The sequence below is a fragment of the Perca fluviatilis genome, chromosome 15, assembly GCF_010015445.1.
Source record: "Perca fluviatilis chromosome 15, GENO_Pfluv_1.0, whole genome shotgun sequence".
Taxonomy (NCBI): domain Eukaryota; kingdom Metazoa; phylum Chordata; class Actinopteri; order Perciformes; family Percidae; genus Perca; species Perca fluviatilis.
In genome coordinates, this window is record NC_053126.1 from 28,344,329 (window position 1) to 28,366,951 (window position 22,623).

At 42.3% G+C, this 22,623-nt stretch overlaps 1 protein-coding gene across 1 annotated transcript; it reads right to left on the bottom strand.

Moving 5' to 3' along the window:
• Positions 1-1,218: 1,218 nt before the first annotated feature.
• Positions 1,219-15,926, bottom strand: rrn3 (RRN3 homolog, RNA polymerase I transcription factor). Its single transcript, XM_039825755.1, has 17 exons — positions 15,564-15,926; positions 14,953-15,009; positions 14,770-14,859; positions 13,976-14,105; positions 12,900-12,959; positions 12,555-12,618; positions 11,826-11,895; positions 10,757-10,855; positions 10,194-10,289; positions 8,897-9,020; positions 7,996-8,126; positions 6,173-6,303; positions 5,872-6,059; positions 4,712-4,820; positions 4,016-4,168; positions 3,347-3,431; positions 1,219-2,445 (listed from the first exon to the last, which is right to left on the bottom strand). The coding sequence occupies exons 1-17, from the start codon at positions 15,657-15,659 to the stop codon at positions 2,299-2,301; spliced, it is 1,830 nt and encodes a 609-aa protein (XP_039681689.1). The 5' UTR covers positions 15,660-15,926; the 3' UTR covers positions 1,219-2,298.
• Between the last annotated feature and the right edge of the window lie 6,697 nt (positions 15,927-22,623).

The following is a 22,623-nucleotide window of genomic DNA, read 5'->3' on the forward strand; positions in this document are numbered from 1 at the left end:
CCACACTCAGCAAAACCAATAACCCCACTTTCACTATCGACGGCACCATTGTCTCCCCATCTCCCCAGGCCCGCAACCTTGGCGTTATCTTTGATTCCACCCTCTCCCTTGAGCCTCACATCCGTCAATTCATTAAAACCTCCTTCTTTCACCTCCACAACATCGCCAAAATCAGACCCTCTCTCACACCCCCCGCTGCTGAAAGACTCATTCACGCCTTCATCTCCTCCCGACTGGACTACTGCAACTCACTTCTCCTCGGCATCAGCTCTACCAACATCAACCGACTCCAACTGGTCCAGAACTCAGCTGCCCGCCTCATTACCTGCTCCAAATCCTGGCACCACATCACTCCAGTCCTAAAACAACTCCACTGGCTTCCTATTTCCCACCGGATCACCTACAAAATCCTGGTCCTCACCTACAAAGCCCTCCACCATCTGGCCCCCTCATACCTCACTGACCTCCTCTCCCCCTACCAACCCTCACGGTCCCTCAGATCCACCTCAGCCGGTCTCCTCTCCATCCAAAAGTCCAACCTGCGCTGTTTTGGGGACAGAGCCTTCTCCAGAGCAGCTCCCAGGCTCTGGAACTCCCTCCCCCAAGAGATCCGCACCTCTGAGTCCCTCACCATCTTCCAGTCCCGCCTCAAGACCCATCTCTTCACCTCAGCCTACCCATAGTCCACCTGCCCCCTCCCTTTTTCATCTGTATCTTGTTTTGTTCTACTTGTTTTGTTTGCTCGTTTTGTTTTGTTATGTTTTTATAATCTACCCTGCCCTGTAAAGCGACTTTGAGTCCATGAAAAGCGCTATATAAATTCAATTTATTATTATTATTAAATTAAGCTAAAAAAAAACAACTGCATAGTTCCCCTTTAAATAACACAACACACATATCCATTATAACATTAACTGGAACCTGTGGTTTTTCGAAGTTATAGATTATAATGCTCCACACGAGATTGCGGGCGTAACTAGCTCGCTGACCGGGCTGTCTCTCACACACACCGGCCACGGAGCAGGCAAAGGAGAGGGAGAGCAGCGTCTGAAGCCATCCATCCAGCTTGGCAGTTGAGAGTTACTGTAAACTGTAATTCTCCATATTTCCTTCAAATGTCACACTGATCATTTGTGACATTAATTGGACCCATTCTCGCAAAACGGTCGGCTTAGTTGCTGTAGTCCGACAACAGAAAAAAATTGGCCAATTCAAATGTTTGAATTTAAATAAGAGTTTATTATTATTAACATTGAAAACAACACATATGCACCTCCCTATTAGGCTTTGGAGTTGCTGGCAGCTTGATAAACACGGTTTTCAATTTTATATTAAAAACATGATATCGTCGTGATGATCCAAGGGTGCATGTATTGCAGACTGGCTGCATCTCATAACCCTTACGTGATAGCTCCTCGACTCCTCAGTCCTCGGCTGAACCGGAAGTCGTTCTGTCCCTCCTCCATGAAGGCCATCTCAGAGCTCTTATTTCTGCCACGAGGTGCGAGCGTCGCGGAGGGATCATCATGGAGCTATGAGCGAGGATACAGAGAGCAGGCTTCCTGGAAGCCGTGCAGCTGAAAGCTGTTGCTGACTCCGCCCACACAGCTGACGAATTCATGTGACGCTTCGGAGGAAAGGACGTCTCATCCCTCTAAAACACATTTGCTCGTTGCCTCTCTCCTCCTATGATTTCCTCACGTCTCTCCTGTGCCTTCTCGGTGGGAGGGACTAAGACGCAAGGAAAGGAGGCAAAGTGGAGGAGTCGGGGAGGCAATTTAAGGGTTAGGAGATGCAGCCCATATGATGCAGAGTCAAAGCTCTCGGATCTCACCTTTCTCTCCGCACCAGGCTTCAGCATGATGAGTTTTCACAAATAAACAAATACAATTGCCTCAAAACTGCACACGCTATATAACAACGCATCAAGCTCAATTCAAACTGAGCTGAATTTTCTCCCATGCAGAACAAAGAGACTAATGCTGCACCAGTCTATGAGTCCTCTGATCATATGGAGTCTCTCACTGATACTGTTGCTTCCACTGGAGTTTCTGCACAGATTTTGCACATGCCAACATGGCCTGAACTGTGACTGATCATAACTTGAAAAAGTTCAGTCTTGATTGTGTAGACCTATAATTTCCCCCCGAAAATAAAACACTGAACTTTTACATTCATTATTAACACAGATGACTGTTGTTGGATGAATAGATCCGTCACAGCTCTTCCAAGTGTGACTGGCTCGTGTCTTCTCCAGTTTGTGCTTGAATCTTTAGAAAGTGAACGTAATGTGCACGATCAGGGTCTCTGGAAGCCGATGGGGGGGGAACCCACGCCGCTCGGGCTGCGGAGGCTCGAGTCGTAGGAGCTGGGGGTCATTCCCACAATGCCCTCGGTCTGGGGCGTCTCCCCGCACAGGAAGTCGTCCTCGTCCTCCCGCGAGCCCTGACACACACACACACACAAACACACAGTTTGAAAACCTGGAAATCAATGACAATAAATTCCTAATCCAGTACACAAGACTTTTCATATTCTCTCATTTTTTACCTAATACATATACATTTCCACGTATTTTTGCCTATATGATCACATATGTTCACTTAAGGCCAATTTATGCTTCTGCGTTAAATCTACGTCGGGGCTACGTACGTGGAGACCCTACGGCGTAGCCTGACGTCACCTCTCGAAAAATAGAACTACACGTCGCGGCGACACACGCCGCTCGGCCGTGGCTTGGTAGCGCTGCAATTCTCCTTCTCCATAAACAAAATGAAATCAAGGAGAGGGTTAACTTTTGATGACTCTAGAGTCGCTACTCACTACGAAGATAATTACCGTCACTATCTTACTCGCTCTACTACCGCACGCACGTGTGACTTTAGTCCTACCACAGAAAAAAAGGGGGCTGAGAGGGACACTTAAGCTGTTTTACACCAATCCACATGTCAATGTCCCAGCCAGACAAAGCTCCTCCAGAGCCACAGAACATTTGCACCGGCTGAGTCTACTCGCCGGGACAGGATCATCTCAGCTCGGGCTTTGAGACTACAAAAAGACTACGCTGTGGAGTTTGAAAGACAGGCAGGGAGGGTCTAACAAGAAGTCACTAAGCTACTGCTTTACACCATAGTTTAATTGAGTAAATGTCTCTGGGGTTTGGACTGTCAGAATCAGTCACCTTGGGCTCTGTGTATTTGTGAAGGGAAAATAGTCAATATTCAAAATAATGGTTAGTTAAAGCTCTGGTTCTTCAAAAACCTGGCAAGTCCCCCAACCTAATGTCACTGCATTAAGAAAACCCTAAGGTACTGCTCGGACCTTGGCCACCTTTCTGTCATCTCACCTGTTGTCCTGTTTTGGTGGGAAGCAGCTCTGCATCCGATAGTTCCTCCCAGACCTGGTACAGAGGCTCAATCAGATGACCGGACCTGCACACGCACGCACGCACACACATACAAACAGAGGTCAGCTACTAGTTCCAACGGCAAGTATTAAGGTTCATTTCACAGCTCATCCCTTCAAAGATTGCGATTATCTGCTGAAGAGTTTTTACTTTAATCCTGATGCAAAAAAAATAATCATACAACGGGTTCCAACACATTTGTATTTCTTCAGAGAGGTAAAGGTATAATATGCAGGAATTTCCTAAAAACTATGTATAGACTAACACAAAAGTACTCCCTCTCAATTATCACTTAGGTGGTGTCTGTATCTGCGGAGACGTGTGCTTGCAGTGTGAAAGCAAACCGAACACAATGAACCAAAGAAGTCAAACTCTCTGTACCACGCTGAGTTGCAGAGCATCATTATTTGCCCCATTGTGTTAAATCAAATGGCGTTGCATCGCACTGCATCGCAAGTAGGGGCCCAATCAGATCGCATGGCATCGGTGGCTGCTGCATAATGTATCTTCTAATGTATCGGATCGTTGGCAATGCATCGTGATGCGTACGGCCGCCTACACACTATCTGCGGCAAAACCACAAGGGAGGGGCGCGATCAGCCGGCGTACCTCCTGAGCAGGTAGGGGTCGAAGGGGAAGAAGCTGTCCAGAGGGTTGGTGTTGGTGGTCACGCTGTCCCCCCCGGCAGAGCTGCGGACCACCGGCAGCACGTGGCGGTTGTTCCTCTCTATGATGGTGTAGCAGAACACCACCTGATACGTCCTGCAACAAAACAACACCAACAACAGCGGCCGCTGCCGTGACTGACCAGGGACGGACACTTCCTGCAGCAGTCTCATTCCGGACTGTGGCAGGGCCGCACAATATATATCGTTGTCTCGTCGTCATCACAATATCAACTGGCGCCATAAACATCGGGAAACCTATTACTAAAGACACTGAGATTTTTGTTGTGTTAGTTGTAAGACAATATCTGTAGAAAATTGCATGTTCAATTTGTTAAATAAAAGAATGTTGGAAATGATTTCCCTTTATTTGTTTTAAATTCAACAAGCAATTTGTTATATTTGAGCAGAATACTGAGAGCAGCACCTATAGAGCAACATGACAGGATGAGGGCTGCTGCAGCAGTAAACACACACTCTCTATCTCTCTCTTTTTTTTAAAATGAGTCACGAAGCCGACAGCAAAGCCTAACTTTACTTTGAATGTTATTATACTACCCTCGTCCTAAAATGGCCATACGTGGATACTAAAGTACTTCCTTGTTTTATTAAAAAGCAAACTGAAATATAAATGGGGTACCTGGTGATGGCAGCAAACATGCTGGTGACTGCAGGCAGGCACACTTTAAGGGGGTTCAGCTGACACATCACCAGCCGCTCCAGGTTCAGACTCTGCAGGTACTCCAGACCTGAGACAGAGACACACGCGCACACACACACACACACACGCAAACACACACACACACACAGTGACTTTGGATTCATTCAACTGTTATTGCTTATTACAAAACGAGAGGTCTTATATTATTATTTGATGTGGATTTGCTGCCATGGTTTCCATTTTTGGGCTGCTGGTTGGAAAGGTTAGCTGCTTAAAAAACAAACATATCATGACTAATTTTCAGTATTCTGGAAAATGTACACACATAGTTCAATGGTTTGTTAAAATATATTTAACAAATTAATTTTCATTGAATGTGTGATATTGAACCTGAAGGACCTGAAGCTTTGCATTTTAAAACTGTAAGCAGCAAATATTTTCTGCTCTCTTGTGCTTCTCAATTTGATAATTAACATGTATAATCAACTCACTGATAAACCATGAAACATTCATATTTCTGGCTTGCAATTCTTCCTAAAAAGGTAAAGTAACCTGAACCTTGGTGTAAATGTGGTTTCAGCAATTTGTGTTTTTGTTAATCAAGCTATAATAACACGACGACGACGCCATCAAAACATCGCTATGATCATGAAGATGCACGTAAATGCCAGACGACAAAAATTTTTGCTTTCTAAAATAGCCGTCATATTTCGCTGGTAAATTAAATTGAAAAGTCTCTTGTCTCCTCGTTGGTCTACTTGTATCTGCCTTTGTCGGAACCCGCCATGTCTGCAAAGGAAATTACCTCAAACTTCTTCTTCGTTTTATGGCCGGTTGCAACCATAAAATGACCTAAAACGTAATCGCAATTCATTATTTATTCGGCAAATAACGTTTCCATCAGTGTTTATTGCACAAGCCGTTAAACGATTAAGAAAAAAATCCGATGAGATCGAACGTACAAACTTTGTGTCGATGTTCATAAAATCCAATTGAATTTGACTGTTTGCATAAGTCATTTTTCATTCGATATTACTTCATTTGCATAAAAACGGGTGGATGGAAACATGGCTAGTGATTCCAGTGAAAGCGTCCTGTCAGGGCGCTAAACGGTCATGTTTGATTGGCAGGTGATGTACCTTTCTTCATGTTGCCCTCCAGCATGGCTCTGTGTCTGAAGATGAGTGTGTAGAAGATGGCCTGGCAGGCGGTGTAGAAGGGCCCATGCAGGCTGATGTCGCAGCAGGCCTGCCTGCCGCTGCTGTCCTGGCTGTCAATGTAGCGATGGGTCCAGGAGAGCAGCAGGTCTAGACAGCCCCGCACAGTGCTGCGGTGCACACTTAGTTAGAACAGCAGCAGGATCAACATGGGCACAGAGGAATAAACTGTTCACTTTGGCTCCAAGCTGCCTTTGTGTTTTCTGCAGCAGAGTGAACTCACAGCACAGGGATGAACTTGGCCCGGGCCAGGAAGCTCCCCAGGTATCCAGCAGCAGCCTGGCGCAGGACAGCAGGCTGAGAGGGACTCTGCAGGATCTTCCACAGGTGATCCAGGAAGGCCTCGGCCAACGCCTGGGACACAGGAAATACGATACATACAGGACTCCAGACAGGACTCATCTCACAAGCAGCACAGAGACAGAGCGCATCGCGTCGTACTCTGAAAGCCACGCCCACCAGAGGGGAAAACAACTTACCGCTCTCCATTGACTTGTGTTTCGGGAAGGTTTCCCCATTGTCAATTTCATCTGCTAGCAAACCACAGAATCATTCCTAAAAGCTGCTGTGTGGTGATATATACCACTAACAGGGTAAATGACCCAAAAGTTTTTATAAGCTGCTGACCCTAAAACAGAGCTTTTATGAAGACAAGAGTGGACACAGATGTGAAGAATCAGCAGTCTGTGACCACTTTAGTCTTTATAAAAGCTTATAAAAACTAAGTTCTGGGTTCTTTACATAGTTGATACTGAATATCACCACACAGCAGCTTTGAGGCATTTTTCCGTTGTTTTCTAGCAAATGGAATTGACGAGGAGGAAATCTTCATGCGCTTTATATTCATCAAAGTAGTTGAAACAACTAAATTAGACCTCCTTCATAAATAAGCATTCCTTTTCTTAAGTGTATGGGAATAGCAGCATAGGGGATTCGTGATAAGGCAGTTTACACTTGATCGTGGGTTGATGTAATAGAGAGCGAGAGTTTGGACAGTCAGTGGAACATTTCTTAACAGCATGAGAACGATTAGAATTTTTATTGTCACTGTCAGCCAGTGATAGAATTATGACTGACTGACGACAAATTTTTTTCAATTGGACACTTAAGATGCATTCATTGATTTTTGGCTACTTGGAGCACTGGAACACATGTAGCACCAGTGACGGGTTTTTTTTTAAACTGAACGCGACGATTTTTGATGAGAGGATGGAGCTGCGGAGGATGACTTGGCCAAGCCAGTGTTGTTCATGTTTGCAGTGCGCTAAGCTAAATGCTAAAGAGGGAAGGTTGCTGATTTTCAACCGCCTGACGCGAGTCATCTAGCAGGGAATTACCAGCGGGTAAACACGGACCTCCGGGTGCTGGAGACATTCATCTGCATGTACAGCAGAACAGGAAATCTGCAGACATCCCCTTAAGTTACCAGCCAACGCTAGCTGTAGTTAGCTAGCTTGGTCGGCAGAACAAGACATTTTTAGGCGACCAAAATGTTCCACTCAACTTTGATGAATTGAAAAGACACAGTGAGAGGGTCAGAGTTTAAGATGAAAACATGGACAACGGCCAAAAACAAGTTGAGGTCTATTTTAATGTCCACAGTGTTAGCATGGTTAGCATTGCCAAGCCTGTGTCCTGATTGACAGGTTCGAAAGCATCCCCTACTTTATGGTCTATTTTAAAGCTATAGTGAGTAGTTTCGGTCTCCCCCATGAGGAATTCTAAGTAATGACAACTAACTGTAAGCGCATTTGCATGATACAAGCCTTGCGTGACCGCGCACCGCCCCGTCCTCTATTCTATTTAAGCTCAGGTTTGGTCTCCACCCACTCCTGTATGAAATATCTGACTCTTTAGCTGCTAAATGCTCCACTCTGTTCACCAGCCACAGTCTCTGACTGTGTCTGTTGGTCCAAGTCAAGTCACCTGACCTCAGTCCAACTAATCAGGAGTCTCACTGCTGAAGACCAGACTGAGGGCTAAATGCTACATACTGCCGTTTCCTATCATTACACATACACCATGCACAGTGTGGGAAGTACTGACCACTCTGAAGCTGCAGAGGTAAAAGAGTAGGTACTGGACATGGCAGGAAGCATGTGTTGGCAGAATGAGCTTGTCAAACACGCTCAACAAATCTCTGTACAGATCCTTAGTCCTTTCCACACTAAGAGAGCCTGAGAGACAGAAAACAAAAGGAAAGAAGAGGGTGACACACTTAACAGCCAAAAACATTCACTTCACAAGGATGCAAAAGTTATACGAGTTACAGTTATCAAGGACGCAAGCGCACACGGACGCGACAGCACAGTCTCTTTTTCCTTTCTCTCAACTTTTCCGCTGTGTGTCGCGCGTACCCGCTCGCGGTGTGAAGCGCGTGTACGCGCTATTCTGGACATATAGGGGACCCTCGTGAATTAACCTGCAACATGTCAGCTGTTTGGAAATTCTTCAGCGTGTGTGCAGAAGATAACAAGTTTGCAATATGCAACACCTGCAAGGAAAAAGTAGGGCGTGGAGGGACGACACCAAAATCAAATATTTTTAGTTGGATATTGGATGTGAAAAGAAGGAAATGGTTCTAACACTGCACTTTAGATGTGTGTGAATTTCCCACACCAGGAGTCATTTATATAGTTCTATTTTATAGTTATCTGTTCAAAACATTTTCTATGTTCTGTGCAAAATGTTCTATTAAAGAAAAGATAGAAAATAAATATTTGCATGTGTGCTGTAAAGTGGTTAGAAAAAATGAAATCGGAATCGGCTAAAATCGGTATCGGCTGGCCTAACTCAATGAAAACTGGAATCCGCCTAGAAAGTTGTCATCGGTGTATCTCTAGTTGTGTGAAATGCTTTGAAACATATTTCACTCAGTTATTGGTCAGCCCCGTTTCGGGAAATGTGGGCTGAACTCTGCTCTTCAGTGTAAAAGCGGTGTTACTACCATTGATGTGGCAGAAGTCCTTGATATAAGCCATCAGAACCGCCATGAGACTGTCCAGCCTGTCAGCCACCGGGTGGGCCATCACAGTCGTCCTACAGGGACCATCTGCCGACATGTCCTCGTCCTGACACACACAAACACACACACAGAAACTGTATTCTTATTCGTTCTTATTCGTTCACACACAATTGCAGTAAGTGTATTGAAATTCAAACGCTGCATTTAACCCATCCTAAGCATTAGGAGCAGTGGCAACATACAGTAACTTGTGGGTTCAGTGTCTTGGTGAGGCTGGGTATCGAACCACCAATCTTGTGGTTGAGGGCCGATCCGGTCTTCACTCTGAGCCACATCACACCCTTTCTACACTGTGCAGTCACATTTCTTCACATTCTCAGTTATCTAGCGTGATGTATGGATACTATATATTTTCTTGCAGACATTTCATTTATTTTTATCTTGCTCTGCCCCAGCATGCATGTAACCGGTTGTGTTTTATAAAAAACAAACAAATTTATGTAATATATAAGTAACTAATAGTCATATTATTACCTTTTACCAAATAATAATAACAACAACAATAGAATGACTGAGCAATATATAAATATATCGACATCGATATATGAGGCTAGATATCGTCTTAAATGTTGGATGTTGATTATTTATCAAAACTGTCATTATTGTGATATTTAATTTTTTTCCCCATATTGCCCACCTCTAAACACTAGTGACTATAAAAATAATCATCATTATAGTACTGATAAACTATATGATAATCAGCAACATCACGGTACTAATAAACTGAATATTAATAATGACCTTCATCATCATCCTTAAAATGATAACAATAGGAATCATCCTCATCCTATTGATTATAGTCTGTGTATTAATCCATCCATCCATCTTCATCCGCTTATCCGGGGTCAGGTCGCGGGGGCAGCAGCTCCAGCAGGGGACCCCAAACTTCCCTTTCCTGAGCCACATTAACCAGTGTATTAATATTAATAATTATTATCTGTATATTTATAACAATCGCCGCCATGAATGAGCTGTCTTCAAATACCCAGGTATTAAAACTGACGTTATAACAAATACATTTTCAGCAATGAGCACACTTACATTTGCGGTCCTTTCTAGTTATTTAGTTTATTTATTGTCATTCAAATCATTCTTTAACATCTACCTTTTCTATTCTATATTTATAACCTTTTTTATATGGGAATAACCTTAATATAATGTGCAGCAGGTAAATCTGCCCCAGACCCAGAGGAATCCTCAGACCAGTGCTGGTTGTTACCATGTCAAAGAGTCCTTCCTCAGTCGGTTCCTTCGCCCGCTGGTTCTGCACCGCGTTCTCTTCTGCCTCCTCGATGTCTGAACGGGACGCACTCACCTGTAATATAGAGCGCGCACTGTTACAGACAGGAGCAGACACACACACTGTTACAGACAGGAGCAGACACACACAATGTTACAGACAGGAGCAGACACACACACTGTTACAGACAGGAGCAGACACACACACTGTTACAGACAGGAGCAGACATACACAATGTTACAGACAGGAGCAGACACACACACTGTTACAGACAGGAGCAGACACACACACTGTTACAGACAGGAGCAGACACACACACTGTTACAGACAGGAGCAGACACACACACTGTTACAGACAGGAGCACACACACACACACACACACACACACACACACACACACACACACACACACACACACACACACACACACACACACACACACACACACACACACAGTTACAGACAGGAGCAGACACACACACTGTTACAGACAGGAGCAGACACACACACACACACACACACACACAGTTTACCCACTTACATCCAGTTTGAGCATCTTTCCGATGATCAACTCCAGAACGTCTCGTCGAATTGACGGTATGTACACGGTCACCCTCAGGACGTTGTGGACGTAACACTCCTGTGGAGAGCAACAAACTATCAATCAACGATGCACAATTTACTGGCTGATTATGGGGGCGTTTTTTTGGCAGTTTGCAGATGATCTGCATCAGCTTCATATTTGCCGAGTGACACTTACTGACAGAAGCGTTATGTCATAAACGTTTATGACAATGTTTATGACACGTTCATGACAGTGTCATGTCACTCTTATGTAGATACCTTCAAGTAAAGTGTAACCAAATATACACTACATGTATGTATAATGTGCATCAGGTCTGAGCAACAAATGAAAAGGATGTTTGTGTGGCAGGTACAGTGACAGGTTGGAGTTTTTCCACAGCTTGTTTGAGCGTTCATATCAGTGCTGCACTCAAACAGCCCAAACTAATCCGATTCCAGTGGCACGGTCTCATGACGGCTGAACCTCTTCATTGCCTCCGCACAGCCTAAGAGGTTTGTTTCCTCATTCAAGTAACCGCATGTTTTCTGGGTGGTGGGGCCACCATCAACTAGCGTTATCAAACCAGACCAACACAATCACGATACGTCACACACGAAAAAAACAAATAAAAAAAAATAAAAAATTCTATGCGATATATTGAAAGGTATTACATTTTTTCCAACTTTTTCCAATTTCAAATGATGTCCCCAAAAGGACAATTTTGTCAACATCTTATCTAAAAAGATACATTTCTCTGTTTGTTCATCTAACTTCAATTATATTGCTACAAAATGGGATTGTCAAGCAGACAAACTGACCAACACATATGTTATAAAAGATCGATACTTGGCATCTGTGTATCGATACAGTATTGCCACGAAAAATATCGCGATACTATGCTGTATCGATTTTTTCCCCCACCCCTACCATCAACCACGTGCTGCTGTTTGAGATCACCATCAAAAGTGTGATGTGGTACAACAATCACGGCTGCGCCATGTTGGCAGTCATGTATGAAGTGAATCAGAACTCAGTTGCCTCTCACCAGTGTTCTGGAGGATTTCTGTATAAAGGGGAAGTTCTCATGAAGAATGGGCATCAGAAAGCGACTCGTGCTGAAAGAAGAGGACAAACCTTTACAGTACAATACAGAAAAAATTACAAGGGCAGGGACTTAAACACATAAACATTATGCCTTACATTAACCCCCTAACCCTTTGGTATCGGAAGCCATACATGCATACATTACATACAGTACATATGCATTTATGGGATTTTGTGATAAAGAATGGTAAAGTATTACTCTGAATGGTCCCCTTATACTAAACAGTTTTGCGAGTTCTGTATTGTGGAAGAATTATTTTCTCCCTGTTCTTTTGTTTCGTTTTGTCACAGTGCTTATTCCTAGTAAAGGTTATCCTTGAGATATACAGTACATGATAGATAGATATGTTTTAGAACATATAGGCTATTTACCAAGCCGGTGGCAAATCACCTTCAGTCTCCCGTTTCTATATTAGTGGTCTAAGACTACAAATGTAAATGAGCCCGGCTGTAGTTCATCTGATTGGCATAAAGTGCTGCTAAATAACATCTGATGGGGACTGTTATGAAATTTTTTGACACTGCAAGCGTACATTCATTGGTAAAATAGCCTGTTGTCTTTGTAGTGTTCTGCTGTGCTTGTTTCTTGTTTGTAAGACAGAAAAGCTTTAAATGAAATATAAAAAAAAACCACTTAAACTAATACAAGAAGACAAAACAAGAGACTTACGATGGGACGTATCTGGTGATGAGTTGCAGCGCCTGGTGACACTGATCAAAGTTTCGGGGGAGGTCTTAACAAATCAAAAGGAGCAGGAAAGAGTTTGTATTTACCATTTATTATTCAACCATTTATATTTATCCAAAGAATTAGAGGATAGGATGTAAGCTGTTCTCTAACGCTGCCCTGCTTCACATTCCCACTTCTCCCTGCCCTTCCTTCTCCACCATCCCACTATTTGCCCAATTACACACCTCGGTCAGATATAAAACCGAACCACACGAGGTTTCTGGTGTTTGAAACAAACATTTAACATAATGAAAAGTCACTTGAAATAACAGGGAGGACACCTACTTTCATCTTCGTCATCTGAATCCGAGATATCCACCCCCGCTTCACAGATGGTCACTCTCTCTGGAAACGAGAAACACACACATTAAACAATATCCGCGAGTCACTGATGCTGGGATACAGTAAAACGCATTATATGGCCACTAGGGTTGCACAATATATATATATAGTTTTTTTTCTATTCGTCATCGCAATATCAACTGGCGCAATAAACCCATCGCGAAAAGCCTGCGACATACCTCGAAAGACATGCAGAGACCTTTTGTGTTAGGTGAAAGAAAATATCAGCAGAAAACTGCACTTTAAAATGAAACTGATTCTTTTATTAGTGCTGCCTTTTATATTCAATTCAACTTTCAAGTAGTTGAATAAAAAAAGAACGATGGAAATGATTTCCTTTCATTTGTTTTAAATCAAAAAGCAATTTGTGGCCGGGTTGGTTCAGTGGGTAGAGCAGGCGCACATACACCGAGAGGTTTATGCCTCGACGCAGAGGTCCAGGGTTCAGATCCGACCTGTGACGATTTCCTGCATATCTTCCCCCCTCTCCCTCTTCTCACCTAGCTGTCCTATCAAATAAAGGTGGAAAAAAGCCCAAAAAATAATCTTTAAAAAAACATCAACAAGCAATTTCTTGTATTTCAGCAGAATACTGAAAGCAGCTGAACTGAGTACACTTTAATAGATGTTTATTTATCGTGAGTTATACGGTTATCCTTTGCCTTCAGATGTAAACTCACACTTTAATGAAAACCAAGGTTGGAAATTAACTGTTCTGCCCATCTGCCACTGTGGCTGGTGGATTCCAAAATCTACCAGCCACTCAATAGATTACCGTTGCTTTTGTTGGCTGCTGAGTGCAGCGAATCGAGCGCCCACTTGGTTGCCAGCATTTGGCTGGTGGCTGGTGCTAATTTTCTAAACTTGCTAACATAAATCGCTGACAGTCAGGCAACAGACCAGTGATGAATGTTAAAATAGCTAACATCACTTAACTACCGACACTGTTGTGAGAGCTTGAATTCTGCATTTTACTCTAAAAACTCAGGATTATTCTACCAGCAGTGAGGGCCACCTACTGGGCGTGAAGTGGGAGACGACCATCCTGAGGCAGGCGCACAGGTACACAGTCTGGGCTGAGACCAGGTTCCCCAGGAAGGCCATGTACTCCTCCACCACAGCCTGGCTCCGGCCCACCCACGGAAGCCTCTAGAAAAACACACACACACACACACACACACACACACACACACACACACACACACACACACACACACACACACACACAGAGTAATTAAACAAGTGCCTGAGAAAATAAAAATATTTCAGAGGTTTAGGTGCAGCACCTAAACGGAATGAATGGAACTAAAAGACTTTTCTCAGACCTAATGATTGTAGTTGAACTTCTTTAACAAGTTTTGTCTTCAAGCATTTTGAGTGTTATTTTTTTATTATCTGCTCTAGCATTTCCAATGTTTCAGACACAGATATGGTGATAACACTCCAAAATGATGTGAAAACGAGACGCAAAACTACCACAAAGAGACACAAACCGACGACAAAGAGACACCAAATGACCACAGAGACCCAAAACAACCCCAAAGGAAACACAAATGACCAAAAAGACACAACTTGACTACAAAGAGACACAAACTGTATTAGGAATTTGCTTTTTAAAAAGTAAAAAAACGTAACATTTTCTTGAAGAAGGACACCTATGACTTATATATATATAACTTATTGACGGACTAATGATGTCAGCTCTTAACGTGGTGCAGGTCCCCATTGGGTTTTTTTTCCAGGCAGTTGAATATGATGAGCTACAATGAGAGCACTCTTTGAGCTTTCAACCGTCTTGCCTTTCCATTCTCACCAAGATAGTGTAGATGAGCTGTTCATGGTCCTTGGTCAGCTGGGTCACAGAACTCCGAAACTCTTGTAGCCAGTTGATGATCTGAGCATCCTGTCAGAGGAGAGAGAGAGAGAGAGAGCTGACAAACCCACAGTGACACCACAGATCCCAGGTCAGCTCAACCACACTGATGCTTTACTCTACCCTTATATCAGGATCAGCCAGCTGATGTTTCAGCAGCTCGTAGTCACTCGAGTCTCCCTGCAAACAAGAAGAGAAACAGCTAATTAGGGCTGTGCAATTAATCACAATTTTTAGTGATTATGCTTTCGGCTCCTAATGATCACAAAAACAGAATAATCTAGAAAAACGATTATTTGCACATCTTGCATCTTATTTGGTCTTGTGCTCTGGAATGAAGAAAAAGAATGTTCAAATGGGAAAAGTATGAAGGGAAATGTCACAGTTCTAGGCATTTTCATTTTTGATTTGTTTAACTTTTCCAATGTTTTTAACTTCAATAATAGCAACATCTTTCCAAAAGTCAATGAGTGATTGTGGTAAGTAATCGGTATTTTAATATTGACCAAAATAATTGTGATTATGTATTTTTTTCATAATCGAACAACCCTACAGCAGATCATACACAGCCAGTACCCGGTGTCCTTGTTAATGGAATGTTAGCAACAAAAAGCTTTCATTCATTAAAACCTTCCAGACATGTAAGCGTTCGAATAGCTAGCTGACGTTAGCGAGCATAACTTAAATACAGTCTCAACTGTTTTAACTGGTAAGTTGGCAAACTCACCACTCACCTGTTTGTGTTTAGCTAACGTTTCCGCAACACTGCCTCCAAATCTGACGGTCTTAACCGGAGGAGAGTTCAAAAAGTCCCGAGCGTCTATCTCCATATTTCCCCGCACTCATGAGAAAAAGTAACGTTAACGCTTGTTTGGCTACTTAGCTTGGTTACTTAGCTGTCCTTACGCTAGAAGATCCAGCTCAAGAGGAAAAGACGAAATGGTTTCATCTGTATTCGGTATGCTAATTAGTAGTCGAAGGTTTAAGGACAATTTCAATGTCTTTTGTACAGTTATTACAGTGTTTTGAAAAAGAACTGCCCGACTAGCGCATGTGTTCACGACCGGAAGTAAACCCTTTGTTTACGGAAGTGAATACAGGACGCCGGCGCCGCATTCAAAGTCTTCCCATAAGATCGACCTATAGTGTAATAGGTTCTGGTTGGCCTTTGGCGCACATGTACTGTATGGTGTGCTTAGCGAACATACTGTATATTTAATATTACTATGGTATGGTCTATGGTAGCGAAGGGAAATAATTAACACATACGCACCACACTATAAGGCTTTGGAGTTGCTGGCAGACAGTTTGAGAAAAACGGTTTTGAATTTTAAATTTAAAAAAAACATATTACACCAAATCTGGACCACCCTTTGAGAAATACTGTCTCTGGTATATTTTATGCCTGTACTCACTCATTTAACTTTTGACTCAAATTTCTTTATAAAAATTGGGAGACTCACAGGGCACAGGTTCCTATAACAGAATAATGGTCATTTTTTGAGTCGAACAACAAGGAAGTTGATAACGTGATAAAATTGTTGTGTCTTTTGGGCAAATATTATATTCACATTCTTCAGCTTCTTCCTAACAAAAACTTTTGTTATGGTGAAATTCAGACACTCTATGACTCTGAATGTAATGTATTTAAAAATAAAGAAGCTTTAAAGACTTCTTATCTCTTGAGGAACATTATGGACAACATTGTCAGATGATTTAAGTTGGTTATTATTATAACTAAGCTGTAAATGAATGTGTACATTGTACAAATACTCCCTCTATTGTTCCTTCTTTGTATTATTATTATTATTATTATTATTATTATTATTATACTGTGTTGGTAATAAAGTCTGTGGTGAAGCCTTCTTTGATACAGTGTTTGGGAGGCTCCAAGGGCGTAACTTTGGGTTCAACATTGGGGGGGGGGTTGAGATCTCCAACTATCTAGGGAGGTCCCGGGACATGTCTATATGGAATAATAAAGGGCAAAAACAACGACAAAATTGTCACAAAAAAACCGTAACACCTTCCCCGCCGTCTTTTGTATAAAGTTGTCACACATCTGGCGATGTCACTGCTGCTATGTCCATTATTTTTACAGTCTTTGGTTTTAACCTCATTTTAATCCCAACGATCTGAGCAGACAACTGATTTTTAATGAACGAGAAGGATCCTTTCCACTTTAATTTCTATCTATATTATGAAGGTTTTTCCTGAGGGGTTTGTTCAGATATCATTCGTAGCCCGATTCATATGACATTCTATACCTAAAAACTTGGCAAATTTTTTTTTTTATGGCTGTTGACACCATATTCTGATTTATGAAGTGATAAAAAGAGATATCCAAAATTCCCTCTGCAAAAACGTGTCAACAAAGTGACAGAATGCATTTTGAACCTGGCTTTATCCAATGTTTTAGATTTCTGTTCTGGAACTGTATGCAAATTAGTGCGTATTTAACAAGATAATGCAACATTTGCATTTCAGAAAACTTGTAATACAAAAGATATGTGTTTTAATGTAAATCATCAACTGGGGAAGTTTCATGCTGATATCTGTTAGTTATTTGTTTTTCCCTATTCACCTGGGGTGTCTCCCCTGTAATCCTGCACACAGTGGCTTTAGAAAAAGAACCAGTTGGAGACACTCTGAGACTCTAGTAATGCAGTTTGAGCTCATGCATTCATAGAATATGGGATCTCTTAAATATATTCTATTCTAGTCTTCTCTAGCACAATCGTAAGATGGTACAATTTAAAAGACTTACTGTCTTATTCTATATTTCCACTTCACACCAAACACGTGATGCAACCACTATCTTGATGAGGCTCACCCTGCCCTTTGTCTTTTTTTTTTACCTCTAGCTCACCAAGTAAGAGAGTACGCCCCATGTAGGCTGAGGCCTTTGCAGCGGCCCGGGTTCGAATCCGACCTTTGCTGCGTGTCATCCCCCGTCTCTCTCCCACCTTTCCCGTCTATCCACTGTCACTACAAATAAACGGGGAAAAAGCCCCCAAAAAAAAAAAAATATATATATATATATATATATATATATACAGGGCATGAAGTTAACTTTTTTGACCACCAGCCACTTTGGCAGGTGGATTTTTAAATCCACCTGCCAAAGTGACTTTTTACCAGCCACTTTTTTTTTTGCCTCATAAAAGGTGAAAAACAGGACTTGCTGTGTCTCTATGATCCTGTCCTGTCCTATTCATGGTAGCCTACTCATGGACATTGCACACGTGCTGTAGTAGGGGGTCCAGCCTTGATAATACTGCATAGGGGTCCGGTGTTGGCTCGTTACACCACTGCATATAAGAGATGAGAGGACTGACAAAATCAGGAGTAGCCTTCGCGCACCACAACAACAAAAAACACTGGTGAATGTGGACCATAACACATGAGTTGTTGCAAAGAAGTTGCAACTTTTTTTGTATAGTTCTTAAAAATAAAAAAAATAAATCAAAAGGAAACTTGTTTTGGGGAGAATAATAATTACTACTATTAATTAATTACTCTGGGCTGAGATTTTCTAGGAACCTTACCAAAAAGGCTCAGGATGATGATGTTGGTATAATATGACAACGGCTGGTGGATTTAAGACACAAAATAATAATTTATTGAATGAATCAAATACGAACATATGTGTCAGTGGCTTGTTGATCTTTACATTGTTAGTTAATTTCCTATCCTGGGCTGGGACTCACATTCATACGGTTTCATATTGGACTTTAACTTATCTTTAGGTCATCCTGTAGGTCTCATCTGCGTTTTTTCCTGCATCCACCGTGTGTGATTGTGTGTGTGTGTGTGTGTGTGTGTGTGTGTGTGTGTGTGTGTGTGTGTGTGTGTGTGTGTGTGTGTGTGTGTGTGTGTGTGTGTGATTGTGTGTGAGTGTGTGTGCGCGTCAGTCGCGGGGGAAACGGAGCAACAGGCCCGCCCGCTGCAGACAGCTGACAAGATGAAACAGCAGCAACGTTCAGAGACTTAAGAGTGAAAAATCGTTCCAGCGTACATTGATGTTACAATGTAGACATGTTGGCAGGACGGTCTGAAAAGTGTTGCACGGTCAATTCGCTGTACGTTTTGTTGGTAAATGTGAGATGTTCAAGTCACACACACGTCTCGTCTTCATAACATAAACAAGGAAATTAATTTGACCCGTTCTCCCTCCCGCTTGGTCAGTAGCTGCGCGATAGGGAGCCCCGGCTGTCAATCAATGTCTTCCAGTGATGCGGGCCCCTGATTGGACCAGGCCCGTAAGCAACCGCGTACCCTGCTTACCGATAGTTAGGCATCTGAATCACTCAATTCTCATTGGCTACCCGCCAAAGTGGCAGGTAGATTGACAGTGTTACCCGCCAACTGCAAAATTCACCCGCATTTGGCGGGTGGGCGGGTGTTAATTTCATGCCCTGTATATATATATATATATATATATATATATATATATATATATATATATATATATATATATATATGACGGTCAATTACTTCATGTCTTATGGTCCTGTGATAAGGTCCAGGAAGTTTCTGACCGGGGTACACGATAACCTATGTCAGATTGCAGGGAGCCAGGTTCCATTCAGCCCAAGATTGTTTGTTCTGGGAGATGGGTCAATCCTAGACAGGATGAATAAGATCACAAGAAGCTGGGTCCAGAATAGTTTAATGATAGCCAGACAGATTATTTTAAGAGGATGGAAGAATGAAGGGGTGCCATCAATCCAGGAGGGGGCTTGTGAGATGGCTAGGGTGGCGGTTTGCCAGATTGGATGTCTACACTAGAAAATGGGGAAAGTAGCTGAACTTTCTGGAGGACTCCTAAGAAGCTGGGGAGAGATGTGTATGATGGGCTTATGGTGTTGTTATTTACACATATGTTTATTTGGCTTATGCTTTTTTTATTGTCTATTTTGTTATTTTGTTGAATGATGTTAAATATTGTAGTTACTGTGTCATCTTTTCTTGTATTTTGTCTGAGTGGGTGGTGGTGATGAGGGGGGAATTTGTTCATGTTGCAATTTTTTGTTTTGGATTTTGTAAAAAAAAAAAAAAGACAAATAAAAAATTGTTAATCACAAAAAAAAGTAATTTGTTTTACATTTAATGCAATAATATTTAGATGTGTTAACTTTATGGACTTGTGTACTTTTCACTCCGTTGGAACTAATGTTATAAGTTGTCACAGTAAATGTGTAAATCCCCATTCCACGTTGAAAGCGGTTGAATGGACTTCTTTGCAGTGTACTTGTAGGCAGTAGCAGGCGGAAGGTTTTTAAGTCAGAGGAATCATAAAGAGATCATAAAGTCACGCTGGTTCCAAAGGTTAGACACTGAGGCTTGTTATCAGCATGGGTGGGAACAAAGAACCTGCTGCGTTGGGTTGGCCAGTTACACCTCTTTTTTTCCACAGCAGTATTCTGATCACCAAAGTCATGTATGGATTACATCATATATTCATATTCAGTTTTCCCCTGCTGTAACATGTTGGCTGCTTCAACAACTTAAAGTGATGGTTCGGAGTAATTCACCCTAGGGTCCTTTGCACCATGACCTCGAGCCAAACACCCCCTCAGAAGCTTTTTTCACCTGGGTCTAACATTGGGAGAGTTAGCGTAGAGTAGCGTTAGCCGCTGAATAGCTTAGCGCAGGGGCTAATGGACCCACGTTTGTATCTTGTAAGTTACCCCACTAATAATGCCCGAAATGATACCAAAGGTCTACACTAGTACAAATAGGTTATGCTCTCATAAAACGATGGATTGGAAAGTACACCAGAAGTTTATGAACACTTGCCTGCTGGCTTCTGCTCTCTGTTGCTGTTGCTGCTGCTACCTGCAGTTAGACGAGTGCTTAGGGCCGTCTACAAATTACTACACCGAAAAGAGATACAACAAAAATATTTAATTTAATGATTAAATAAGGTAATGTCTCCAAACTTACCTCAATTATTACTTGTCTCCTGCTAGTTATATTACAGCACTTACTTAAAAAAAAAAGTTAAATAAAAAAATCTTCTGAAAACACTTCTGGTGTACTTACAAACTTTCCAATCCATCGTTTTATGAGAGCATAACCTATTTGTACTACTTGTAGACGTTTGGTATCATTTCGGGCATTATTAGTGGGGTAACTTACAAGATACAAACGTGGGTCCATTAGCCCCTGCGCTAAGCTATTCAGCTGATAACGCTACTCTAGCTAACTCTCCCAATGTTCGACCCAGGTGAAAAAAGCTTCTGGGGGGGTGTTTGGCTCGAGGTCATGGTGCAAAGGACCCTAGGGTGAATTACTCCGAACCATCACTTTAAGGCCCTGACACACCAACCTGATAATCGGCCGTCGGACAGTCTGGCGAGGTCGGTGACCCGAGTCTGTCCGGTGTGTTCCCTACCGTCGTCCGTCTGAGGAGCCGTCGGCCTTCATTTGGGCCGATTTGACATGTTGAATCGGATGGCGGGCAGTCGGACTCAATGGCCAATCTGATTGGTGGAGCGCTAACCCGGAAATGACGAGTGGGATGAGCGTGACTAATGCCTCTCAAAAATCTTTTAAACTGACCTTTGTCGATCTGAAATGAAGACAGATTCAGCAACTGCACGGCCTATTTCTCGCTTAAAATGTTTTCAGAAACACGTTTCGGTGAACTATCTTCGTAAAATATGAGATCGTATTCCGAACGAGCCGCCATTATGCTCCGTTGTAAAATCCGGGGGCAGCCAGACCCATGTGACGCGTTTGTCCAATCAGCTGCCGGTTTTCATTTTTTGGGGCGACAATGCAGATTAGCGCCGCCTGTTGTTATGGAGACGTATTAAGTCGGCGTAGCTTCAGTGTGTTCTGAGGCCCTTTTTGGACCAACTCGGAGAGGCTGTCAGTCCGACTGCCTTTTCTGCTGAAGGTCGGCCGTTGGGTTGGTGTATCAGAGCCTTTAAAGTGCCCAGAAGGATCAGTAAGTCCCAACTAACAGGTAACATAGAAATCCTATTCTTCATCAGTCTTTAGTAAGGTAAGGGCCACAGCAGAAAACCCTTGTGTTTTCTTCTCATTGTTGTCCTTCCGGGTTAAAAATTAAAACATTAACTTTTTGCGCTTTTTCCCGATGTTTTTGACACAAGACAAACCATGCGTATGGCAAAAATTAACTCAAATCTCTTTTTAATGTAATCCGTCTTTTCTGTATTTGTCTCTCAGCACACGAATAACATGTAATTTCACTTGAAGAATGAATCCCCATTGATGTGAGCTATTCCTGGATAATGAAAGATAATGCAGCTGTTCACTCAATTACATGTCCCACATACTGGCACTCCATCATGATAAGTCTCATTGCGATCAAAACCTCTTTTATAAAAGAGACCTGAGAACAAATTAGACATACAGCATCACAACGAGACAGTTTAGTCACACATATATACACTAATTATAACAGTCACAAATACTTTTGAAAATATACCAAACCTGACTAGAATTTTAAAGTCCCAGGGAGTCCAAGATGTCTCCTACAAGCAGGGTTCAAAATTAACTTTTTCATCCACCAGCCAAATGGCTAGTGATTGTTCAAATTTGACCAGAAACTAAATAGATAACCATTGTTTTTTTTTGGCTGGTGAGTGAAGCTAATCTACTAGCCACTTGCATATTTTGCCAGCATTTGGCTAGTATATGGTGCTAATTTTGAACCCTGCCTACAAGCAGTGATAAAAAGATGCCATTCATGTTTAATATTAGGTGTGGGCCAAAACATCAATACAGCAATATATTGTGCGATACGAGAATCGATAGGCC